The sequence below is a fragment of the Accipiter gentilis genome, chromosome 26, assembly GCF_929443795.1.
Source record: "Accipiter gentilis chromosome 26, bAccGen1.1, whole genome shotgun sequence".
NCBI classification, from domain to species: domain Eukaryota; kingdom Metazoa; phylum Chordata; class Aves; order Accipitriformes; family Accipitridae; genus Astur; species Astur gentilis.
Window position 1 is genome coordinate 5,261,747 of NC_064905.1, and position 26,923 is coordinate 5,288,669.

The 26,923-nt window shown below is 39.8% G+C and overlaps 2 protein-coding genes across 3 annotated transcripts in view; both read left to right on the top strand.

Annotated features, from left to right (window-relative positions):
• Positions 1-26,923, top strand: part of SLIT3 (slit guidance ligand 3) — a 536,826-nt gene that overhangs the window by 461,818 nt on the left and 48,085 nt on the right. For both annotated transcript variants that reach the window (XM_049829395.1, XM_049829396.1), the window contains 2 exons: positions 12,046-12,143; positions 18,898-19,037. In XM_049829395.1, coding sequence (XP_049685352.1) covers positions 12,046-12,143; positions 18,898-19,037 — 238 coding nt within the window. The remainder of the gene's footprint in view (positions 1-12,045; positions 12,144-18,897; positions 19,038-26,923) is intronic.
• Positions 1-26,923, top strand: part of PANK3 (pantothenate kinase 3) — a 307,492-nt gene that overhangs the window by 198,384 nt on the left and 82,185 nt on the right. The gene's annotated exons all lie outside the window — the stretch shown is intronic.

Sequence of the window (26,923 nt, forward strand, 5' to 3'; positions counted from 1 at the left end):
AATGGGCCAGTTTCACAGTTAGGCTGATTTGGGTGGGGTTATATGAATGTAACCAAGTGTAGAGTTTGGCTGCTGATGCGTGCCAGCTGTGTGAGAGTCCGTGCCTAGTTTGTTAGGCTAATACTTCTTGGAAACGTAACTCCGTGCTTTTGTTTCTTTGGATCTATTAACATATGCATATAAGTCCCCATATACATCATTCAGTGCACAAATAAATCCCTGAGCTGGAATTGCAAAAGGAGGGGAAATTGGAAGGAACTCTTAAACCAGCCTGCCCTCTTCCATGTGAGACAAGGGAGCAAACATCTCTGCCTTCACGTGTTACTCTCTCTTGGCCTCTTTCCTCTCCCAGTGTCAGGGTCCGGGGGACAGGCAGTGGAATGTAAGCTCAATGCCAAGTTTTCATATAAAGAAATCAGTGCAGCAAAATACTGTTTGTGTGAGGTGGTTCTGCCTTGAACTTTCATTCTAATAAATTTTCCTGGAGCGTGTGTTTATGTGATCTGGGGTGTTTTATTTTTTGTTTGTTTGTTTTAACCATACTGAAAATACTTATTAATGGATGTTGAAGAAGAATTTTCCACTCTTAGTAAAGTAAAGCAGAAAGCCTTTAGGGATGAGAGGTAATGGGTGGCCACGTAAAATGAGTAGACCTGTATTTATGTATGGATTTTTAGGGCAAACACCACTGTCAGCAGTAGGTAGTTATAATTTCATATAATGCTCCTAGGGCAGAAAAAACCTGCAGAAATCACAATATTTTCCTGTGTATGCTTATTCCATAAAATTTAACATGCATCAGTCAGACTTGTGTTTCTTTCTTTTTGCCCTTTCTATTATAGCAGGTCTAAAGAAAATGGAGATTTACATCTAGAAGAGCATTAAAATGAAAGGCTTAAGGAAGGATTACCACCACAGTTGCTGGCTGAAGGTAGTGAGGCATGCATACGCCCACCACAAGCCCTGTAAAAAACATAGTAATGTATTGTGGCATGCCCTAATGAGGGCTTTTAACAATAAAGCCAGCTCTGAAGAAGTATTTCCATTTTTGTTAGGCCAACAAGGAAGCAGATGTTGAGCAGCTTTAGGCATTTGCTGTGTTTGTTCAGTGCTGCATCAGGAGAAGTAGCTGAGCAGTTAAGGTGAATAGTAAGCCATACCCACAGGTGGGCACCATCATATTCATTCTTTTGTCAATGTGAATTATTACCCCCCACTTTGTTTTTACTGCTGTTTTTCTAGTCTAGTTCTAAATGCCTTAAGAGACCAGACTTCCAATCTTTCTTTTCCCAGGGTAAAGGAGAAGTTTTTATTGGCATTTAGTCTGAATTTCAGGCTCTCGTTCTTATGTTTGCCTGGTCCTATTACACTAAATAATAATTTTTCTTCCTCTGTGGTTTGTCTGTCTTTCAGGTGATTGCTGGTTGTTATAACTGTGCTTAATCAAGTTCTGTTTAACCAGCTCTTAATTTTTTACATCCCACCGTTTCTGCATAATTGAATCAGTTGAAGTAGTTGGTCACAGCTGAAAATCCGTATTGTTAGATTTTTCTTCTGATTGTCATCTATTATCCTTGAGGCTTTCTTGGCATTGACTGTACTTGATGATATGGCTTCTGGGTTTCTTTTGTTGTCCAAGAACATGAACAGAGATTGTCCTAGGAGGTTAATTGCCTTATTTTCCCCTTTCCTTTGTGGATGATGGAATTGGTGAAGTTGCTGTAAGCAGGCTAAGCTGAAAAGAAAACTTTCTCATGTGTGAGTAAACTCTCGCCTGTTAACAGAAGTGATATAATGCCAGACTAGCTGGAGAATTAGTAGATTACTGCTTAGGGGTAAGTGCACATACACCACAGGGAAGTTGAACCAAAGCTCTCTGCGCTCCATTGCTGACAGTGTCAGGCTCCAGCGCTGAGGTGCTGCTGGGCAGACGCCTGTCTCCATGGCCCGCTGAGGGTCCCCTCCTCGTACTTCTGAGTGCCTCTGAAATAAATGTTGTGCTTTTGCTCATTATAGTAGTGGGCATGTTTGTTTTCTTTAGTAGTCTGAAGAATTCATTTGCATGTGTGATTCTGAAAACATTGCTGCCTGCCTGGGTTACCTGTCCCAGTTCAAGCCCCTATCAAATTGCAGTCTTGGTTTGCGCCAGGAAGGATTGCTGATCTCTCTGAACTGGCAGCTCTTGTAGGGGAAGTGTTACAGAGCTTCCACAAGCAAAACAGGTTATACTGGCATTTTTGCTGATAACGACCTGTATTTTACTGTGAGACCTTTTATCAGTACAGAACTGTTCCAAACCAAAAGCCTGCATCCTTAACAGACATGGATACACCAGCAAAGTTTCTCCAAATGGACTGTGACTCTTCCAGCATCTTTAACTCTATTTATTTCAGAAATCTATTGAGTTCTTTGGGCGGACTTTTTAATCACATAAGCCCTGCCTCATGTTAGGTTTCGCTGAGTTCCTGCCTATAGTTTGTCCCTCCCCTCTCGTGGAGGCTTTGTTCAATAGCTTAAGTGTTAGGCATAGGTTAATTGCCTTGAGCAGTAAGTTTAAAATACAGCAGTTATATTTCTTTTATTTCTTATTAATAATAAGAATTGTGTTTTCTATACAAATACCCAGTCTTTAGAACTTTCTCCACAGTTTTCACATTAAGGAGGAGTCGCTGGCTTTTGACAGCCTGAGAGGGAAAGTTTTGTTGTCACTGCAACATGTATTTTAAAATAAATAGCCCCTTAAGTGTTTTGAAGGTACTGAAAACATTATTCTCATTCATGAATATTGGTTGAATTAGAGACTACATATAAAATATTCAATTTTATTCCATTTTCACATCAAATATTCGGGGTTGGATTTCATGTACAGAGGCAACCCTGGGCAAAATCAACTATTTTCAGTGTCCCTAATTTTCTTCTACATCTCCCAAAATATTCACACAGTGATCTGTATCAGCCAGTTGATCAGGTAACCTTGGAAGCTCTAGAACACCTGCCCCATCCAGTTTGGCACCTCTGGACTCAGTTCAGATATGTGCTACGTGAATTGACTCTGTGATGGATTAATGACATATCTTCTGTCATTGATTAAAAGCCCAAAAGACCATTGAAACCCAAGGTGCTTATGTAAGGAGAGGTTTAGAAGGGCAATCAGGATTTACGTGGTAATGAATATAATTGCAAAATAAACCTCAGATGTCCACTGAGAATTAAATTTCATACTTGTGGGAGAAGAACTAGAGTTTTTAAAAAATAATATGATGAATCCTTACACTTTGACTTTGACGGGCATATTCTTGATTACTAGCTACAGAGGTAATGGAAGGTGTATTATACACTGGAGGATCATAAATCTTTCTGATTTAAATAAAATGAGGCTTAAGAGAGCAGAGTTCGCCTAATTTGGTATAAATTGACAATTGTGATTTATTAACAAGGACAAGGAAGTCACTAAAAAGTGCTGCTGCCATGCCCAATTATTGTTTAATCAGGTGCCAAATGAAGCTAGACTGGCATAGAAGAGAACTATACAGTGCTGAACGTGGTGAAGTATAAATAAATATTCTCTGTATTTTTGCTTCAGACACTAACACTGTGAAAGTTTTCAGAGGAAGTTAAATCAGCCAAATGGCAGGTGGAGGGCAGCAACAAAAGCAATATCAATGTATCTTCTTTTCATAATCTAGCTTCTATGCCATTTAGCAAATATTATTTCTCATGATGCTTGTGAGCAGCGGGCAACTTTTTTTTTTTATTGTTTTGTCGACGTAAGTATAGCTGTATAAACAACGATATTGACCTAAAAAAAGAAATCAGAATTGTCTAGGTAAATTCAAATTTATTTTTAAACTTTTTTCAAAACTAGAAATGCATGAAATTACTTTTTCATGTTAAATTAATTGGCTTGTAAACAGCAATCCTCAGAAACTATATTTTTGTTATCCCATTGGGACAGTTGACTAAAGAGAAATAGTTAATTCTTCACCACTGTGAGTACCCTAACCTAGAGGCATCCACGGTGTGGATGTCTGTAGCAAGGTCTGCATTCAGAAGGAGGAGTCACAGCATTTTTGTGAACAACAGATGATCAAAATCTTTCAACTTCCACCTGGCAATCTAAAAGCAATCTGATCCAAAATTACTGTGATATCATCCATGCCTTGCCAAATAATTTGTATATATGCCTAAGCAGATGGATCTAACATACACCCTGCCAGCTTTTGTAGTTATTTGACCTTGCCAATGAGCGTCATCTACATCTTTTCCAGATTGAGGCTTAGCCATTATGTCCATGGCCAGAAAGAGCATAAACAAGGAAACAGTATCACCTGGATCTGCTGAAGAGCTTCAGACTACTGTATATAGATATCAGTATGTAAGCTGGCTACATATATCTTAATATCAGTGCAATCAATTAGGAAATCAGTTTCAAATGGTTCTGTTGGTAAAATAACAGAGTAATTCCCAATGCCGTATTTTTTAGCCCTTCCTGCAAAAGAATTTAGATTCATTTTATATTTTAAAGCTAGTTTCGTTCTTCACCCAGTTTGCAGCATCTCTAATTATTTGATAAGTAAGTATTCCCTTCACAAAGCTGAGTCGCTGTGTTTGTAGCAATCGCTGAGGTGTCCATCAAGTCCTTCATGCTGCAATTAGCATAAGATGGCACGCTAACTTTCATAACTTGCTTTAAGATTTGCAGTACTTGTAAAGCTTTTCCTTTTCATGATCTCATTATACCAAATAGTGGTTTTCTTTGCAATGAAAGGCTCTGAAATACACAATCATGCATAGAACTTGAGAGAATTTTTCCTACCAAACTTGTAACTGGGTGTATTGGCTGTGTAGCTGAATTCATGGCATAGTGTTTCCTTGGTCAATTATGTAAAATTCTTCTTGTTTCTCCTTTGTATTTATGGCTGCTAAATACATTTATTACAGGGAAACTGCTGAATACCTCATTCTTATTTCCTAGCCTTATTTTCTAGTGAAATTGAGGTTTATGTGATAAAACTTTGTTCATGAGACATCTCTTTCCCTTCCTGGCCTGGGAATAGTTCAATTTACTCTCCAATTTTGACTACATATAACCAGAGGCATAAAGGTTTCAAATTATGAATGAAGAGGCCACTAAGTAAAAGACTGTAGCATCAGTTCATACCTTATTGGATAGCTGTATGCCATAACTTCAGGAAAACCTTTGATTGTAGTTCTCACTTTACTAAGCAAGAAAGAAGAAAAACTCAAGTAAAATATCCCTTCAAGAGTTCAGTCTGTGCTGAGTGTCTGTTTTCTCTATTTTTTCTGGATGTTTTTTCCTCCTCTCCTCTCATCCCATCTCATCTCATTCTTTTATATGAAGCATCAGGAATCATGACTTGTTTACACACCACATTTAGCCCTTCACTCTGTTAGACCTTTGCAGGTCTGAATATATGAACGAGTCCCACTGGCACATGCAGATGTAGTTTTTACACACAAGCAATCAGCATATGTCAGAATTGTTCAGAGAACTGTGTTTCATAAAATACTTCCCAAGCTGTGTGGAAGCATAGCAAAGCTACACACAGTGGCTGTAAGTGTCCATTTTTTCTTAATTTCATAACATTAGGAGGTTAAAAATTTAAAGCTGGCAGATACTTGTAAGTTTGAATAACATTCCCGAACACAGTCATAAAACACAGTGCACTTCTCAGTTCTGTGAATTTTCCTTCAAGCCTATCATGAACTGGAAGATTTAGTTAGCCTTTTCCCTTGATGTAATGATTGCTTATTAAATTCTGACCAGAACACCCATAAGGCAAGTGCATTAACGTTTGTGAGACAGAGTTGGATGTGGATGCATTGCTTCCACTATTAGCAATGTAAAGGACTAGGTTTGCAGTACAGTATCTTTGTAGCTGATAATTTTGTCTGTTTTCCCTAAAAGTTTTAGCTGTATTTAGAACTTGATAATTAAGTTATGAAAACTTCCTAGTTCTTAATTTAAAGTCTCTTATCAACTATATTTGTCTTCGTCTAGTATTTTTACTAAACACATGAACGCTACCATCTGTTCTCTACATATACCATCTAAATAAAATTTATTATGAACATGTTGTTTATTGTTAACAACTCAAATAAACTTTGGTATTTCTTTTGTATAGCTCATTTTTCCAGCATACTTTAAAACATTGTAGTTGTTGAACAACGCTGTAATTAGCTGGACAGAGGTCTTCCTATTCACAAACCATTGAAGTTGGATAGACTTCTGCCTGTCTGCAGGTGTCTTCATCACTGGCTGGATCATGTTTCTACTGCAGTCAGCAATGATGGTTTCATACACCAAGAGGTTTCTAACTTGTGCCTGTGGCAAGCTCCATGCTGCCACGTCTTATCTGTGCCTGCTGCTGTTAGAAATGGGTGAAGAATCGCACTAAAATGGACAGAGGTCAAATCTCAGCCATGCGATCTTGAATGAAGCTTTCAGGCTCCATAGCCAATACTAATTTGTGAAAATTAATTTAAAAAAAAAAAAAAAATGCAGTGCTTGAAACAGTGTCAAAGCAAATGAGTGCTTTTTTTATTGTATTATCTTTTGTTCTTCCTGCTGAGGTCCTTATTAGTTTTTGCTACTTGTTCTTGGGTGTTTTACTAATCATGATGTAATGTTTTCCAGTATTGGATACTTGTAAAGGCTAGAATTTGGCACAGCAGTACTGAGGAACAGCTTGTATATACACTAATGCCCAACACAGTTAATTACTGTTGAGTATGAAATGAAGAACTGACACTTTCTAAGTATGGTGGATAGTTTCTGTTCTCATTCACTGAAATATGGAGATGGAGCAGCCAAGATAAAATCTGGACCAGCTGAGGTACTTCAGATTTAAAAAGACAGCTGGACTCTGAACATATATGTCTTCTGATTAGTTGCAGAAATTTTATGTTTCAACACCTAATCCTTTCCTCTTCTACAGAAAATGAGAGAAATTACACAAACATGTTTTGGATCTGATGCTTTCCTATCAGACCAGACAAAAATTTATTGCAGCTTAAAAAAGCTCTAGAAATAAAATATTACACACAGAGGGACCTTCATCCTCTTTCTGTGAATTGCTGAGAGAGTCATATCTTCTTGCCTGTCCTTGAAACAAAGTCTGCACCGCTTCTTCTGATTCAGACTTCATTAAAAGGCTCTTTAGTCTTGAAGCAAATATACAATATTCTGCTTTGTAACAATAGCTCTTCCAGGGAATGTAATTCAAAGAGTTTTTCCCAATTCACAGATAAATTAATTTTAGTGATGCTTGACAGCAATTCCATTTTTTCCAGTAAGAACAGTCTTACTGTAAATTGAGACTAGAGAATTGCATTATTCATTTGAAAGATGTTTCTAGAATGTCTTTGGGCTCTTCTGGGTAGTGACAGTCTTATACAGAAATAAAATGGCCTTGCTTTGCTGTAGATTTATTAGTACCAATATTTCCTGCAGCTTCCCTCCTTTCAGAATTCTTTGTTTTTCATAGTCTTCTGTGTTAGAGAAATTGTACTTGTTTTGTGGGCTCTCAATGTGCTATTGATAAAGTCAACTCAGAGAAGATAATCCTCAGAGAAGGATTAACTGCCGTTTGCCCATTTATTACAATGAGTAAACTGAGTCAGAGAGACTCTAATTTTTCTAAAGCCACATAGCAACTTAGTGTTGTAATTAAGTCTGATTCAGCAGCACATACTAAGCAGTTTCCATGGTGCCTGAAGCCCAAGAAGCCAATAATTCAGCCATGTTCAGTACGGAAATGAGAGCTGAGTCTAAGTCTTGAGAAATTTCATGTGCCAATGAGAGAGACTGAAAATGCCTTGCTCTCATTTTAACATTTATCTTTATTAAATTTTTACAAGAACATCCAAAATAATCTGAGTAATTACAGTAGAAGTGATCGGACTGATTTACACGGTGTTCAACTGTGACGAAAACCTTCAGAAAAACAGATGCTGTGGTTTCTGCTTTACTTCTTGCTGTGCTTAGCTGCAAAGAGTTTAGTGTTTTAGTGATACAGGGATGAAGAGTTCCTGTGAAACAGAAGTAACTGACATTAGTGAACTATCTATAAATAGTCCATTCTTCAGGGACGCAGGAAAAGTATTTGTGATCTTAGAAATACAAAAAATGGCATCTTTGAGCTTCACTAGGATAATGTGGTAAACACACAGGATTCACAACACAGATGGACAAAACACAGGCAATGTTGCAGAAGGGTGGCAGCGGATTAGTGTTAATGCTGCATGGCTCGCATCCGTGAAGTGCTGCGGACCACATGGTGCCAAAATAAAACCTGCATGAGCTTCCCTCGGCGCTTTCCCAATTCTTCCCTGAGACATTTGGGGGCTCAGGATTTCAAATGGAGAAGGACAGGCTGTTTGGCAAATGCAGCATGGATGAAGCAGAAACCCTCTCTGCCAGGTCTTGGGTGAGGTCTTCGCATGCTGCCTGCACTGCTGTCTTGGGGGAATGAACTCACAGAGAGGCAGGGGGTTGGCCAGGTCTTCCTGTTGTTCTTTGGAAATGTTTCTCTCCTGATTCAACCAAGGAAATGGATGTCCCTGTTCCCTTGGTTTTGCACAAATTTTAAAGTGCAAAGCCGCTTCTCCTTTCTCTGGGGAACACTGGGGACAGAGCCTCAAGAAATACAGCTTTGTCTCCCATTTCTGTAACAAAGCTCCTCTGTGGTGTTGGACAAAAGTATAATTACTGTGTGTCTCATTCTTCTCACAGCACAATGGCAGTATGTCCTACCTGAAAAAATACTGAAGATTTCAGTAGTATCTGGAGGACTGAACTGTATGACATGTGAATGGGAGAGCCCAGCACCATGAGTGGACAGACCTGAGCAAATTAACTCTCTAGAAAAGTTCACACTTATAAATTGGTTTGGGGTTTTTAATGCCTTCATTAGGCTTAATTGAGACTGCACCAATTTCAGGATAAGGACTCCAGAGACAGATTAAGATTGCTACTATTATTTATACAGTACTTAAAGCATGAATGGAGCTTGAGCTGCCACAGAACCAGCACAGTCCTTGTCCTGCTGGCTTGTCACCTCCAGGCTGGGCACATTGCTGGAAATGGACACACCAGTCAAGAGCTGTGCATGAACTTCTGATCAATGTAGGATGTAAGAGAGAGGTGGGCAATGATGAAAAAGGGTTAGAAAGATGTGACTAGCCTATTTGTTCTTCACTCAAGAGTGAGATTTCCCGAACAGATATGCAGCCAGAGACAAACTGATCAAACCCATCCTGGTGTGGTTCTCCTGAGAAACCTGTTCCTTTATAATGCACAAAACCATGTAGTCTTGATTCAGGGAGCAGATAGGTTCTTTTGAAAAAAAGGTAGGGAATGTTTTCCTTGTTGAGAGCTAAATAAGCCTTTCAAACAACTTTGATATAAGAACACAAGAAATGCCATAATGGGTCTGTAGTGCATTTACTGCAGCATTCTGTCTCTCATGGCTGCAGCAGCAAATCTTTAGTGTTTGAGAAGAGTACACAAGCCTGCCACCACTCCTCCAGTTCTCCCAGTGCTCACCAGCATCCAACTAGGGATGCTGATGACTGCCTATTGCCTTTCATATCTGGTTTGGATCTATTGTACGTTAATTTCTCTAATGACTTTTATATACTATCTGACTTTATAGACTTATAGAATCGTTTAGGTTGGAAAAGACCTTCAAGATCATCGAGTCCAACCATCAACAATGCCCACTAAGCCATGTCCTGAAGTGCCTCATCTACATGCTTTTTGAATACTCCAGGGGTGGTGACTCAACCGCTTCCCTGGGCAGCCTGTTCCAATACCTGACAACCCTTTCAGTAAAGAAATTTTTCCTAATATCCAACCTAAACCTCCCCTGCCACAATTTGAGGCCTTTTCTTCTTGTCCTATCTCCAGCCACCCGACAGAAGAGACCAGCACCCACCTCGCTACAACTCCCATTCAGGCAGTTGTAGAGAGTGATAAGGTCTCCCCTCAGCCTCCTCTTCTCCAGGCTAAACAGCCCCAGTTCCCTCAGCCGCTCCTCATAAGACTTGTGCTCCAGGCCCCTCACCAGCTTGGTTGCCCTCCTCTGGACACGCTCCAGCACCTCCATGTCTTTCCTGTAGTGAGAGGCCCAAAACTGAACACAGCACTCAAGGGGCAGCCTCACCAGTGTCTCACAACCTCCTGTGGCAAAAACATCCCAGAAGCTCATACTTTGGAAGAAGTGTTTTCTTTTATCTGTATTAAGCTCATCTTCTAACATCAGTAAGTGTTCCTCCACCGCTGAGGAATTTAGTGTGTGACAAATTCTGCATTCACCACCTCCATGAGTTTGTAAACCTCAGTCAGGCCACCCCCATCAGTTTTCTTTTCTCCAGACTAACGAGTTGTAGGCTTTATATTGTCTTCTTCTAAAATAGTTGCTCATCTCCTTGAACATTCTGGTAGTCCTTTTCTTTGCCTTTTCTAACTCCACTGTATTTGTCCCGAGGCAAGCAAATCATTGGCAGGTATCTGCCAAGTACCGCGTTAGGCTTCTCAAAGTCCATTCTTAATTCTAATGTAATTCTAATGTATATCTTAAGATACAACAACAAACAAAGTCTCAAAGCTAGGTGGAAAAACACCTAACAGTGATGTTCTCATGTGCAGTACATGGCTGGAGCATCAAGATGCTTCATTTTGACAACATGGCCATCATAAAAACATGAGACGATAGAAACTATCTGAGTGTCCCTCACTCCAGTACATCATACCAGGTATGTGAAGTCTGAAAAGGGTTGGAAGCTGTTGCAAATTCAGTGGAGAAAGGAATGACTTCTGATGAGTGTTGTCAGCAAGGGAAGTTGGCAGTGGTAGGCTAGTGTTGAGTACTAATACATAAAAGTTACAGATGTCACTACTGATGTCACCGGCTGACATCTACCCTCTTTGTTTAGAAACTTACAAATGGATATACCATTATTATTCCTCTAAAGTGCAATGTAAATAATAGTTTTTAAACCAAGGCAAAAAAAACCCCCAGCAACCTTGACTGAATTAATGTATCTCCTGAGATATTTTTCTCATCTTGATTGCAGTCATGTATCAGCTTTCCAGTAGATGAGCTGGCAGAGGGCCACTGCTAACGGGATCTTCGGTAGGAAGAGTAGAGCGATCTCTTGAACTTCTTGTGGTTGCACAGATCCTTTGAGTATTGAGGCTTTCAGGTGTCTTTATTCCACCCCACTGTGTGAGTAACTGAAAAGCAAGACCAAACTCTTTAATGTTTTTGCCCATTTTATAAATAGCTTGTTCTAATCAGCAGGATGTGATGACCAGAGAAATATGTCTATGCCTTGAAGAGCCAATAAAAAGTCAGTTGGTAACAGTGGAGGTTGTTCAAGGTAGTAAAGTTCAGTTGTTACTGATGTATATTTAAGGGCAATCTTTAAGAAGGGAACTGATTCAATGATAATGTCTCAAACAGGATTCAGTGTGTTCTGTACTGAAATTCAAACTCAGCTCCCTCGATAAAAATGAATTTTCCCCTTTAGGTTTTGACAATGTGTAGTAATGAGTATGGTGTACTGTTGCAGTGTTTAACTGAGCACTTGGTAAATGCGGTGGAATGAGTACCGACTCTATGTGGTCTTGTGCTGACTGTGTGTGTGGCCTTCTGCTTACCTTTGGCCGTGATTAATTCTTTTCATTGTAACTAACATTAGAGGTTAAAGTGGATTAGAGTAATGATGAAACCAGCTGTTTCCTTAAAACAGTCAAACGAAGAGTTAACTAAAATCTTGAAACTGAAATGATACCAAGATACCCACCAGTCCCGTTGGTCAGAACAGTTGCCCTGCCTAAATTCTCACTTAAGTGATGAATATATCTGACCATCAATAAAGAACATTAGGTGATGTGATGGGTCTGAAGACCACAGGCCTCCTGTAAATGGTGCCACATGTAAGGTGGGGGAGCAAGAGACATTGATTCAGATGGCACGAGTCTTACTAACCTTGTTTCTTTTGAATTTTCCCAAATAGGGTCGAGACTGCAGTGTGCCCATTAATTCCTGCATTCAAAATCCATGTCAGAATGGAGGGACCTGCCACCTCACCGAGGCAAATAAAGATGGATTCAGGTAATAACACAAAGTTCATAGAAAATGAGATGATAAAATTAAATGTGTTTCTATCTTGCATTAATGAACTATTATGGCTACTTTATAAAAGCTGCTGCATGTGACACATCTATTTGCCATACAAAATAATTAATCTGGTTTCATTGGTGTGACTTATTGTTTCCTCTGAAACAGGCCTCCTTATTTTTTCATAATGGAATATACTCTTAAGGGCTATTTTGAGCAGTCTCCCTGATCTGCATTGTGTTATCTGTATGCTAATTTTCCTTGGGGCATTTCAAATTCACATATACCTTTTTTGTATTTGTAAAGTAAGCATCTGTTGCTTGACAACCAGATGCAAAATGTTTTCAATACTGAAGAATCTTGTAGACAAACAGGCTTTAAAGAAACAGTTAAAAAACATGGAGAGATTGCCGCATCTTTAGCACTGTGCCTGCAAAAGAGTAACCTTTACAGCTGGACATTACGAATTCGGTTCTGCCATATAAGATGTAGCATAGGTGGGAATACACCAAGAGCAAGTCCAGAAATTTTCATGAGGTAGGTGGGAGATTTGTGCTGCTACAGGCACTACTTTACAGCTAAGAAAATACAGATTTGAGGCTTTGGCCATTAGTTGTCATTAAAGTTGATAGTATTTTTTTTTTTAGAAACAAGTTGCTGAAATTTTCAGAGATTTGGTCCTCAGTGTTCATGCTATTTCTTGCACAAAATATGTACAAAAGTACACCGTGCTGTTGTTTCAATTGCATATATGAAACCCTCGCTTCTAAAAGCTTTTATACGTTACTGAGGCTGCTGCTTTGTCTTCTATATATAGCTTCCTATCAGTGACAGCTGGAGGGAGACACAGAATTGCAAGGTTTATCAGTGGTGTAAGCAGGGAGTCAAACCAGTACGTTTTTTCAGTTTGATTCCAGTTTGGTTTCAGATGTGATTAAGACTGTTCCAGCTGAGGTTAACTCTTTGTTAACTAAGTCAGTAAATCCATATCATCTTATGTCAGAAAATAGGATTTTTTTTCAAAATAGAAAGGGCCAGGTGAATGTCTGGGTGACTGGCAGGACTTTAGGAGCAGTGGGGAGTTAGCAACCCCTTCCTGTTCCCCTACCAATGGTAAGATGCCTTTTATATTTCCAGAAAAGTATTGTGGCTTCTTTTTGACTCCCCAAATCCCTCATGTGGGAATGAGGCACAGAAAAGCTTCCATTTTGCCCTGTGGGTGGGATGAACGGGGAAGCAGAACAGAGAAGAAATGCCCCAGAGCTTCTCTCTGTCTCTGTGCCTGCCCACCCTCAAGAATTCCCCCCTTACAGAAACAGATCCAGCACATGCTGGACACAGAAGGACGCTGATGATATTATAATGGTAAAGTGCAGGTTGATGGGGATGTAGGGACACTGTGCAAAGAACAGCTTTCTAACATGGGAGAAGAGGAGTAGAAGACATGGCCACGTCTCCATGAGGGGCGGTTTAGATCTCAGCTTGAGCACCTGTGACAAGGCCCTGAGCAGAGCGGGAAGCACATCTCCAGGGTAGAGATGCATCTGTAGGGTCATACTGGTGCATGGTGGTGGGAGAGGATGAGGAGGCTCTGCAGATCATAGCATGTGCAAATGGTCATGCTGCTTGACAGACCCCCTAGATTTTGGTGAAACCACTACTCTGATCTGATATACTTCTTCTTGATTCAGATTTTAGCAGGCTCAGCAATTTTTGGAGTAAAAGTTCAGGTTCAGCTTCTGCTTGAGAGAAGTAAAGGTCTGGTGGTCTTTGGTTTGGTTCCCTTCTGGTCACCCTCACATGATAGTGTTTAGATAGCTTTTTCCAGCCTGTGCCAAAGCAAAATTGTACCGTATTAGATTATCTGTTTTCTGTCACTCAGTACTCATTTTTCGAAAATCTAGCTGATGCTAAAAATGTGCTAGTAAAACATTTTATAATATCCATAATACTAGAATGAAAGGCTTCAGTTTATATTTTGGATCAGGTTTTTCTTTAGCATTTTTGTTTTGTTCTATGGTAGAAAGTAAAAAGTTTTGAATGACCTCAAATGAAAGCTACTTCTGAATTTTTCTCATGAAGAATTTTACAATTTCAGAGGCTTTGCTTCAGTTCCAAATGAACGACATTTTTGAGATCCTTTATAAAACTGCAGGGGTGGTTTTGTTTATTATCCACATTTGAGGCTTTTTAGGGACGGTTTCTGCTTTTATAGTTATTTATACAGTTTCAGTTGATCTAATAAAAGACACATAAAACCATATCTCATCAAAAACTTGCTTCATAAAATTGAATGTTCAGCTTATACATTGCTCTAGCTTCTCTCCATGTTTTTAATTCAGTCAGTCCATAGCCCCAGCTACTCTGGAGAAGAGGAGTGTAGAGCTTTAGCATGTCGTAGACAAATGTGGTGTGGGGATGGAACAGTCAGTGATGGGGAAGATAAAGAAACATTTTGAGATTGAATTTGGTTGATTGGGTTGGGTTTTTTCGGTGGGAAATCTCCTCTCCAGTGGATGGCAGCAGTCAGAGTTATGTGCATATAAATTGTGTTCATCAAGATGGGAAAACGTTGCCTTAGATTATATGCTCTGAGGAAGCGGATGTCAAAAACATTTTCATGAGAGGCCTCCTTGGATTTTTCTGTTGTGTGGCCTGTAAAAGAAATTATATCTTCTGTATATTCTCTTCCCTAGGGAAATATATTCATACACAAGCTCTGCTGCCAAACTTGTCAAATCTTTACTCTTGTAAAAAGGAAACCTAAGCCAAAGCTCTCTCCCTATGAAATGCCAAGCAGTTTAACTCTCAAGTTTCTGTAGCCTTAGACAAGAAAATTACCTTTTAAATAATGCTAAGGTGGTGATGTTCCCCAGGCAAAGGCAGGAAATTCATAGTTATGACTGAGATTCCAGCCTGACTCGCCCACTGTGCCTGGTACCCACAAGGGCTCGCAGCAGCAGGGGACTGAGATGCTCAGACTCGTTGTAATAGCAGGTCCTGGTGGGGCAGCTAAAGGGCAAAGGTTCAGCTGGAGTTCTTCAGTCCTTCTTGGCATCTTTTATTCTTTCATTTTTTCAATTCCGAGTAATTTTCACATTCTGTTTTTTCAGGTAGGGACAACTTCTGTATTAAAGAATAGTCAAGTGACATTGTGTGGCTCAGGGGATTAGAAACATGAAGTTCTTCCTCCCTTTGAATTGTTCATTCTGATCTAATCTATGTCTTCTTTGACAAAGGGTTGCCAAAAAAAGGTGCTTGTTGAGAGTGATAAAAGAAGATGGTCAATCAGACATGTCGTGGTCATTTAGCGTGCCTATAAGTGAGACTTTGACAAAGGAGTCAGAGCTGTCAGCTCTGCTTCAGTTAGCCACAGGCAACCAGCTGATCATTGATAACCTACAGTGTTGGGAAATAAGGTCTCTGGATTATTTTAACTTTTCTCCATATAAAACCTCCTCCATTTTCCAGAGCATTTTCTTTAGCATTTTCCACAAACTTTAAGTTTCCTCATAAATGTAAAACCCTGGAACTGATTAACTCCCTAGTGTTAATTCTGCCTAGCTCAAGGAAAAACACTGTACTTCCAGATTTACAGGCTACTCCATTGGGATGTAGATGTAAAAAGCTCCTTTACCAAGAAACTGTAATATTTGTGAAAGAATTTACTATCTCTATTAAAAAGTTGATTTTTTTTTTGAAATGTGATACTCTGTATGTATGCCTATTTTAATAAACAGATGCTAAACTATTTCATTCCAGTTTATGAAAAAAAAAAAAATTGAATATAGTAAACTTACAATATTGTTAGTATTCTTCAGCTCCAAAAGTTTACCCCCAAAATGTTGTCATTAAGCTCTGTGTTCCCTTGTGTCTTCATGACGATAATGGGCTTTTATTTAGTTCTTTATTTTTAGGAAAATACAACACTAACAGAAAATCCCTAAACTGGAGGAATAGGGAATTTGGACCCTTATGATCACAGCGTCTTCAAAAATAGTTCTTTCCTGCACGGCCCCATTGTTTCCGAGGTCCAAATGAAATGCTGTCTCACACTGCTTCACTATTTAGTCAGTACAAAGTTTTCATCGTTGTCTCTGGAATTAATTTTCTCTCTCAGTCAGCTGGAACCCAAGTTTGATGACCTTCCAGTCACTCTGCAAACTTCATTTTTCTTCTAAGCTTTTTCTGGGAAAATACATACAAACAGTCCCAAGATGCAACTCTTTCAACATATGGTTCAATCCGGGTCCCAAATTGTATGTTTTATCTTTTAATTTCAGTCCTCATACTTGGCACATTTGAATGCAAATGAAAATAAAGTATCATACATAAGCAGTAACGTAAAGACTCCCTATAATACATAGGGACCAGTAGCCAAATGTCATTAATTATGCTGACATTTCCTTCAGTATGGAATGTGTCCTAATACTGAGCAATTGTATGTTAACAATCCCATATGCATTGTTACTAATGGTAACTCTACTGAGTTGAACCATTACAGTGATAGTATTTAATAATGTCATTTTTAATTGCATACATCCAAGCTGTCCCAATCCTTTTGTGGAAGGAAAATGGTGTTACATTCACATAAAAATAACCAGCACAAAGCCACTCTTGTTGCTTTTCTTTAAATGGAGAGAAAAATTTGTGCTCCCAAACTGAGACCTTGGATGCCAAGTTGCAGCCTGGAGCATATTTTTATGGCTGAGTTATAAACCCCTGAAAATGGGGTTTTGTAATTGAGAAGGGAGACATGATGAATGTGTCACTGTATTTAATTGGATGTCTTTAACCCCCTCCCCAATGCTTGCATTGCCACAAAAGATGGTGGGCCAGCTCTTCTTTCTTATCTGCCTCCTGTGATCCTCTGGATCATTGCAGGGTCAGCAAGAGGACATATTTTATTAGCAATAATGAGCTTGAGACAGGAAAATAAAATATTTCTTATTGATTTATTGTGTCCTAAATTGGATTTATTTGAGCAGTTTAGTTTTGGTTATTCATGGTGAAGGTTTTCTAACTCTCATGGCCTGTGAATGGTCCCTGCAGAACTGAATGAAGATGACTGTTAGCATGTAACCTATATGCCTGTTCTGTACCCATCTAGAAGATCTTACTGCTGTGGTAGCTCAAGACACAGTCCCTACCCTTTTTTCTTCCTCTTTGTTATTCCCTTAGTTTCTGAGGTTGCACATATCATGAAGAATCTTACTTTATCCTCAGGGTCCAATATAGGACCTACCAAAGGTAGATGCAGCGCTCTGTGCCATCCCTCCCTTGGGAGTCCCTGCCCTCTGCTCAGCCTGTGGCACACAGGAGGAAGACAAGCAAATGTCATGCTGAGAGCAACCAGCCCAAAAGTGCTTCCGTTTTCTTCACAGATTCTGATGATCTCCTGTTTCCCCAGGGCATTCCCCACCACAACCCCATGACACCTATATAAAAGCAGGCTAACCACCCCACGTCCATTTTGTCCATCTGAGCTGGAAAAAAGTACCCTGCAGCTATCTCTGCACTGGAAATTCTCCTGGTTTCAGAAAGCTGTGGATGGCGATTAGTGTGACTGCTCTGGTGCTTTCTGTTTTTCATTCTCATCAATCAGTACTGCTTTACATTTGTTCAGTTCCTTTTCTGCCACCAGAACTTGCATGGGAAAGGAAATGAACAGCTGAGTGAATGTGTAGTTTGGACTGGGACTCGAAACAACCCTTCCCTTCCCACACACACTTTCTGTGACTAGTGAACAGCAATATTGACACTTCAAAACTGACTCTTCAAATATCATTGCTGGCTTCTTAGAAGCCACTGAAATGACTGGAGCACTTAACACATGTTTTTAGACTCTCTTTTAGGAAACTGTGGCCTCCACCTCTTCATCGCTTACAGCTAGTTTAAAATATAAAGGTTCTGTTAGCAACCGTAACTTCTAGATCTGGAGAGGAAACAGAGATTGAAAAAAAAATTAAAGTCGTTCTTCAACCGCTTAGTTTCTCACACTCCCTCTAGGGACCATACATCACAGTGTTGTGAGATAAAATATTTAGTGCAATTATTCTTCAATAGTGTCCACATCCTCACAGAACCATTACTAGCTCTGCCATTGTTTGTTTGTGTTTTAGTTGAATTATCTAGTCATCATCAGCTCTTCCACAAATAGATGTTGGAGGAGCTGCAGAAGCACTGAAACCTTACTGCACTTGTAAAAGCAATCATTCCCAAACATTTTTTGTTTGGACAAGTGACAAAGTGGTAATGAGAAGAAAATGTTCATGTCTGTAAACTCAATTCAAGCCGTTCCTCTTTAAAGAGATTGAGCTATCTAAAAACTGCCAAGTTGCCCTGCAATTGTGCAGTCCTCACTAGGCAAGTGTCCACATTCTCACAAAATCATTAACAGAGAAGCCAAGGGTTTGAATATTGTGATGAGTGTTTACTCTCCTGCCCTGGAGTTGCTTGCTTCAATACAGGGCTAGGGTTATCAGAAAGAAAGCAAAGGGAAGCGTGACAGAGGCTGTCTCCTGCTGATGCTTTTATGTTTTGTGTAGATAATTGCATGACCCCATGAACCATCAGACTGCATCCTTCACCAAACACATAGGGTTAAAGTACTCTGTACTTCACAGCAGCAGTGAATTTGGCTCCAGAAACTCACTTTTATATGTTTTAGTTTCAGTTTTGTACCTCAAACCTCCTGCCCCTTCAGATCCATGCTAACTTTTATTAATTTTTTTTTCTTTCTCCAAAGCTGTTCTTGTCTCCTTGGGTATGAGGGGGAGAGGTGTGAAATAAACCCAGATGACTGTGAAGATAATGACTGTGAGAATAACTCTACATGTGTGGATGGGATCAACAACTATGTCTGTCTCTGCCCTCCTAATTACACAGGTAAGAAAGGGCCACAACCAAAGGACAGGAATCCATGAAGAGTCCCTTCAGTGCCCTAAGGGAAGGGTCCAAATACATGTTTACTTTGTCCGTGAGTGTAATTAACCAAGAATCTAGTCCCATTTTAAAGCAACCCGAATGTCTTACTGGAGACATGTTAGTTCTACCAATATTGCAATACACTTGCTCACAAACATGGCCACTTTTCTGAGTCAAAATACTGACGGCTCATTGTAAAATGCATTAAAAAATAGTGAAGTTTAAGTTGTCAGAGAAATCTGTACTTTTGCACGCACATTCTCTAAATGTATTTCAGAAATACTCCCAGTACTGAGCTGAGTCTGATATACACATCTGTTCTGAATCTTGCAAAATAAAAACAGTTCCTGTTTAAATTATGGTAGGAAAATAGCTTTTGGGGCACAGCTTTCACCTGAGATCTCAGAGGTCTGCATTTATTAAATAAAATGAGCTTGACAATGTGCTGTTTAAATTCATTATCTCCATTTCACAAGCAGAGAGGCAAAGGCTCTGTAAGAAACTGTAGGCTCAGTTGTAGTCTTCAGTGTGCACCTATGGCAGTTAGCCCAGCTCAGCAGATGTGCAGTCACCTGCTAGGTCCACGGTGACAGAAGTTGGTAACTGAGTTAAAAATGGAATTAGTATCTCCAGCGCCCATCCTGCATTTCAGATAAATTCCTTCCTAAACCTTCTGCAAGAGAAGAAACATGGAATCTAAAAATGTTTTTTTCTCAAGTCATTACTGGAGCATACTGTTGACTCATTCAAACTGTGTTAGCATGGCCTTCCTGGCTCAGCATGGAGTGGTAAGGAAACACCTGCAATAGTTCCTACTTCCATCCTTTGAAATGGGTTTATTACCTTCTAAGCATGGAGAAATAATGAAGGGCTTCTTGTACACTGGAATATATTACATGTCAGGGGATTTAATGAGGATCAAGCTTGAGTGGCTGAGTAAGGCAGGAGGAAAGCTTCTAGAATTTCCAAACTCTTAAAATACTTTTGTGGCTGATACAAAGGAGGCCCATGTAAATCTTTAGCTGAGAAAAGCCTCATGACTTGAATGTACATTTATTGGAGTATTAAAATGATCTTTCTGCCAAAAACTGAAAAACTTCAGCTTAGCAAAGAGTTTTGCTTATAGGATGTTGAGCCCATTGTGCTTACTTATCCACTGATTATGTGAGCTATTCTTGGGTGGTTTCAAACAAAACTCTATACAAGGAGGCAGAGTCTTTACATTTACAAGAGGAAATATATTTGCCCAGCCAAGAAAAGACATCTCTAGTAAGGAACTGAATCCAGTATATATGCAAATGCACTTTCCTTTTCGTAGGCATATTGCAGGGGTTTTTTTCCAGACAAAACAGGTAGGAAAGAACTAGATTGGGATTTCTTCTCAAACAGCAGTCTGGATAGGGGCCAGAGCATTCATATGATACTTTAGAATCAGTTCTGAAATAATTTTAATCTACTTCCAGCTTTTTTTTTTTTTACGTGAATATTTTCTGTGCTGGTCTTATGCTTATTAGCAGGAGTTTGCCAAATACTAGACCCCAGTCTTGCAATGTGGAATACACACAATTGTATATACCACACAATAAGCATTTGCTGTCACAATGCAGGCAACAGCTTTGACTACAGTTGCAACAAACTGAATTTTTGAAGAAGAGCAGGAAATACTTCTGGAAGAAATAATCTGAATCATAAGTGAAAAAGGTTGCAAAAATAGGGGTGTTGCTTAAATCAGAAAGCTGAAGAGTTACAATAGTTCATGTTGCTTAAAAACAGGAAGAGTTTAGTGAACTGTGATAAAAGAATTGCCTTAACCTGCTGTACCTCCATTTTGGAGGGGGATATTTCATCAAACCTGATCAGTCACCTGGAAGGACTCACTACAGTGCAGCTGGCTGGGCTGAAATATCCCTCTGAGGTACACCTGGCCCTCAGAGCAGAAAGGCAAGGAGCAGCATAAAATGGCTGGAAGAATTGAAGCCATCAGCCAAACAAGTTACATACAAGCCAAGTAAATCTGAGCCATGTTTTTGAGGGTCCTCTAAGAGTTGAATCTGAACACAAGAAATTGGACATCATCTGAAGTTGCTTGACTGAATGAACAGCAGCTAAGGAAATGCCATGGAAGCACATAGGCAAGTCATGAAGAAGCACTTTGAAAGGATTTGTGTGCCTGACCTGAAAAGAGAGGGATCTGTTAACCAAAGAGTTTGACTGAAGTCTCCTGTGACATCCAGGGCATCTCTGTGTATATTCTTTTTAAATAAACCTTTGCATACTGAAGCAATACCTGAAGCTACTATGGCAGTATCTATTAAAAAAAAAAAAGAAAGAAAGAGAAAAAAAGTAGGTGCAGATGACTTTAATATTGTGTTGAATATGCTAAGAATAGTGAATGCTAACATTTCAGAGAGAAAGCGGGTCACTGGAGGAGTCAGGAATTCAGGAATACTTACTCCTGTGCTCAGAATTGTGCATTAAGGTACCTCTCTCCGTCTCGGGTGCTGACGGTGCTTAACATTGTGTAGCAAACTGTATGTGCTTCAGAGTTGCCAGGTGTATGGATTTTATCTATATTTATATGAACAAAGAATGGATGACAGGGTACTTTCCTGGGAAGCAGTTTTTCTGTGAAGTAGTCTGGGGGGACAATGAGCTCTCAGTGCAGTACTTTGCCTAAAAGGGCAGTGATATCCATAGGCAGGGCGTATCTAATAGGACAGAAAATGGAGGTAATACCTCTTCGTGTTGTGCCCGAATATTATACTGAGTTCTGCTCAGAATTCAAGGAGCAAATTGAGGTGTGAGAAAGAGGATTAGAAGTGAAACACAAAAAAACATTGGGGGATTGAGAATAGGTCTGGAAGATCTCAAGAAAATCTTATTGGGCTTAACAAAGAGTAGGCAGAAAGAGCAAAGTTGGGGGGTTTTTTGCCCCCCCCCCCCCCCTTGTTTGGAGAATAGAAATTTCTTTAAAAGGTTCATTGGCTGACCTTTGTTGCTGAACAAATCCAGACCATACATTTTTATCGGTGTAATTATGCAAAAGTTGTTGTTTCTAGCTACAAACTGGATTCCTCAGCAGATGCTGTAGCTGAAACACAAATTAATTTGACAGAGGTCTATGTTACACTGGAGATCAGCCTAGATGTTTCTGTACTGATAATCTGTGATGTTTTGAGTAACATTCGGGCTGTTGGTTATAGATGCCCAGGTCAGCTATTGCAGATTCCATGTTTTCTCGACTGTAGAGGCAGGCAGGCTCTGGTAGCACTACGAAGTAGGTAGTCTGAATCCCTCATCACACTTGTGCTCTATGAAGTAAATGTACATTGTAATAAAAGCATAGCCTGAATACAGGGAGGAAGAAGATCCAAGAACGTGGATGTGTGTTGTTGTGCAAGAAATGTTTAGGATCCCCCTTGGTTTAGTTGACTAATGGTTAAATCATGATAGTAAATCTTATGTGCCTAAATGAAATGCAAATTAAAAATGCATGTGTTGGAAATGTGGACTATTGACAGAGTTATAGTATCTAGGGTTTGGTTTTTTCCACACCTTAGTATTTTCCTACTTTATCTTCTGTCTGTCTAGTTTTACTCGTTGTAGCCTTTTTAGGAAACAATATCCCAAATAATGATGCATAAATTTTGCTTTCATTGGCTGGAATAATGAAGGCCAAAGATCTTTCTTCAATTAATAACTTTTTGCAGTGTTTTCCTTTAAAATTCTTTTGACAGTCTTTTCCCCCACTCGAAATAGATGAAAAATGGCCAATTTGTTAAGTGACTGCTGAGGGAAGGAATTTCCCACGCTCCAGCCCCATTTCACTTTCATTTGAAAAAAAAAAACAACAACACGCCAAAAAACAACCCACACTCATGCAATAACATCCTTCCTAGTTCCTTTCCACCTAATAACTTTAAAACAATATACAAATACAAATGGATTGTATGGAATAGGTAAACATAAGTTAAAGAAGACAAAACTGAGAGGGAGGGTAGGCAAAGAGCTGATTGCCATAAAAAAAGATTCAAGCCCTTACCGGCATGACCAGGTTTCCTCACCATTCTTAAAGTCAATATTTTCAATATTTGTTGCCTGTATGTACATAACCAAACCAATACTCATGCTGTGTAGCAGAGTCCTGATGGCTTTTATTGTCAGCTGATGTCTTATTTTTCCTCTCCAACTGGTTATTTTAATCCTGAAGCTAAATTATAAGCATGTATTTTCTCCAGGATAATCATGTACCCCAAGTCAGCGAGCTCTAAAGCCTGAAGTCTGTGGGCTGGTTTACAACCTGGTCGGATCCCTTGATGGATTACAGCTCCTTCTTACAGTTTTGTAGGCTTTCCTCCTCTTCAAAAAGAAACATATATGGGAACATCGAAAGAGGAAGTCATGAATTAGATCAGTCACCCCAGTTCTTTTCCTTTTTGTATTTTTCTAATTTTTGTCTTTTGGGCTTTAACATGGCCTATCTCCAGCTATCAATATAAACATTCTGCTGTCTCCCTGACTTTCTGGTTTAGAAATGTAGGACAAAATTAATACAATTTTTCCCTTCCATTCCTTTTTTTTATTCACCGTTGTCACAGACTTTCTTGAGAGCCATCACTGTTTTGCTTATAGTTCTAGATTCAGCTGTAGAATTTCATACCTCCAAAAAGAGATCCTCTCCTCAGACTCACTATTCTTTGTGCTTTCACTTGAAGAGGTGTCCAAGCATACGTAAAGGGCCAAATTCACTGTACCAAACATGTACTATGTACTTTGAATGGGTTTATGCTTTACTTGCTAGTTTATTTTGTTTTGTTTGTTTGCTGTAACTTTTCCTTCCTCCTATCTGTTTGATTTTAGCCAGAAGCAGAAATTTGTAGCGCTTAGACACAAAAAAATCAGGAAATATTTCAGTTTTTGCTAAGGATCCTAAAAAGCCTCAGCAAATAGCTGCACCTCTTTGTTCTGAAACCTAAAAAAAAAAAAAAAAAAAAAAAATTAGTGGCTTCTACTACTGAAAATAGGTCTTTTCTAAAATACATGGCATCCCATGGTGGGGAGAGAGGGGGACCAAGTGTTTTAAAATAGTTTGTTTCCCTGGGAAAAAGCTGCAAGCAGTTTGTATCACAGACACAAAAAAATATCTCTCTCAAAAAAAAAAAAAAAAAAACCAACTAGAAACTATTTCTGGTTGTATGTGTTTGGAAAGGAAGACTAAGATCCATTTTACCTTAGGGGACCTTGTGGTGTCCTGTGGTAGATGGTATCTGAGATTTTTGCAGTTACGCTGCTTTTAGACAGAACCCTATTCACTGTTAGTGATTATGGTCCCTTTTTCTGGCATATCTGATTGTGGTAATGTTGCATGGCCAAAGCCAAGCACTTAGTCAAGCCAAACGACTCTGGAAGAAAGAAGTTGTGTGGTGACTTGTGGCTGACACTCTTTACTGGAGCTCTCCAGCCCGTTTCCCGTCACTAACCATTGCGAGGCTGATTTGCAGCAATCCCTGACATGGGCACCAGTGACAGCTGAATGAAGTCGAATTGGATCATTGCACTATAGGGTGTTGTTTTTTCCCCCTTGCAAGTTTTTAACTATGTGTTTGATATAGGAACAGGAAGTTTTTAGGTAACGTGGTTCAGCCTTGTGGTTCCAAGAGAATCTGGACTGCCTAATAAACACTGAAGGCTTAAACAAGTACTTAACTATCAGCCTCTTTTAAAACCTTGGAATTTTAGCATAATTTCCCTGAGGCAAATGGAGAAAATTGTGGTCAAAGTTTGGTGTAGTTTCTTCCTTTTATTTGAAGGAGTTCTGCCTTACATGGAAGTTTCTCAGTTTTAGTTACTTGGCAAATGTGAAGTGTGGGTGCCTTTTTATTTTTTGCACAGAAAGCAAACACATTTCCCACTTGTATAACTATGAATGAGAAGTGCTGGAAGAGCTGGAAGTTTTTAGCTTTGTTCAAGAGCCTAAGCCCACCAGCCCTGTTTTATTAAGAGAGAACCATGTCATTGCTATCAGATTGGACTCTCTTATCTCATTGTACTGGGACTGAAGAAGGAAACACCACAGTAACTGGCAGTTCTGCAGCCTGTCTTTAGTGTCAGTATGGGTGTCCTGTCACATTGGAGCTCTCAGCTGCAGGATTTCTTCTGGTCAGATTCCCATTTGTAAAATGTAATGCGTCACATTTGGGGAACCAGATATACTGGAGAATTTCTGCTTGTTCATCGGGACCCCAGTGTATCTCTAAGAAAATGTAATCTCAGCTACTACTGTCTAAAAGTACGGGTGGAGTGAATATCATCCACAAATGGGATTCATGATTCATTAAATCCAATCTGTGAAGAAACACATCAAAGGATTAGAAGTTAACCACAAGCCGATTTTTTAGCTGCTTACTGGCGGGTGGTGCATACTGCACAGTTAATAAAGCTGAGAGGAGCAGAGTCCACCTATGGACAGTCAGGGTATTCAGCACTCCGACACCACAGTGCTGGCCATGGTAGAACTGCCAGCAGGAAATAAGAAATCTTTCTGCATGGCAAGTATTCTTCAAAGACCCCTATTGGTTCAAAGACCATATTGGGTTTATGTGGCAAGGTTTTGGTAGCAGGGGAGGAGGGGTCCAAAGGGGTGGCTGCTGTGAGAAGAGATCAAGAGCTGCTCCCCTGTCAGACCTGCCACTGCCCAAAGCTGAGCCCATCACCAATGCTGATGAAAAAATATGAGAGAAGCAATTATGCAAACGCCAAGTGAAGTGAAGAAGGGGGAAGAGGTACTCCTGGTGCTGGAGCAGAAATTCCCCTGCAGCCCATGGAGAAGACCACAGTGAAGCAGCTTGTCCCCCTGCAGCCCATGAAGGACCATGTCAGAGCAGATATCCACGCTGCAGCCTGTGGGGGACCCCATGCCGGCGCAGGTGGATGCGTCTTGAAAGAAGCTGCAGCCCATGGAGAGCCCACACAAGGAGCAGGATCCTGGCGGGAGCTGCAGACCACGGAGAGCACATATAGGAGCAGGTTTCCTGGCAGGAGCTGTGTCCCAGTCTGTTCCTGAAGAACTGTATCCCATAGAAGGGACCCACTCTGGAGCAGTTCTTGAAGAACTGCACCCTGTGGGAAGGACCCACATTGAAGAAGTTCATGAAGGGCTATATCCCATGGGAGAGAGCCCACGCTGGAGCAGGGGAACAGCGTGACGAGGAAGAATTGTCAGAGATAGAGTGTTATGAACGGACTGCAACCCCCATTCCCCATTCCCCCAGTCAGCCTGGCATGAGTCCACAGTGTGTCTGGTGCCCTATCTGCCAGCTCGAAAAGGACATCTCAGAAAATGTATGGCATCTCAGATGTGACTGGATGCACTAGATTGCGTGAATAACTGAATTGATCCCTAATAGACTGCAGACAAATCACATAATTGGAAAACACCCATGTAAAGTAATACGGCTCAAAAATGTAGGGCGTCCAGCAAAATTAGGATCTATTCCAGACACAGTGGTTCTGAGGGATAATGCTATATGCAGATTACCACCTGGTAAGAACACTGGAAATCGTCTGGTTTAGTTATTGTTTTACATACTGTGTTGTGGCATTTGTGATGTTGAATATGACTTTTTGTACTTTAGCAGTGCATAGAACTGGAACATATTCCTTCTTCAAGATTCAGAAATAGTGAAAGGATCATTATTTCTCTACCCAGATCTTGTTTTTTAATCAGTTATTCCTTTGTTTAACCTCAAGACTAGAGATAATTGCTCCTTAATTCTGAAAAACTTAATAGGCCAGAACCTGATAGGTGAAAACTCAGATATGAGGTTTTAAAGCATTAACACAGAACA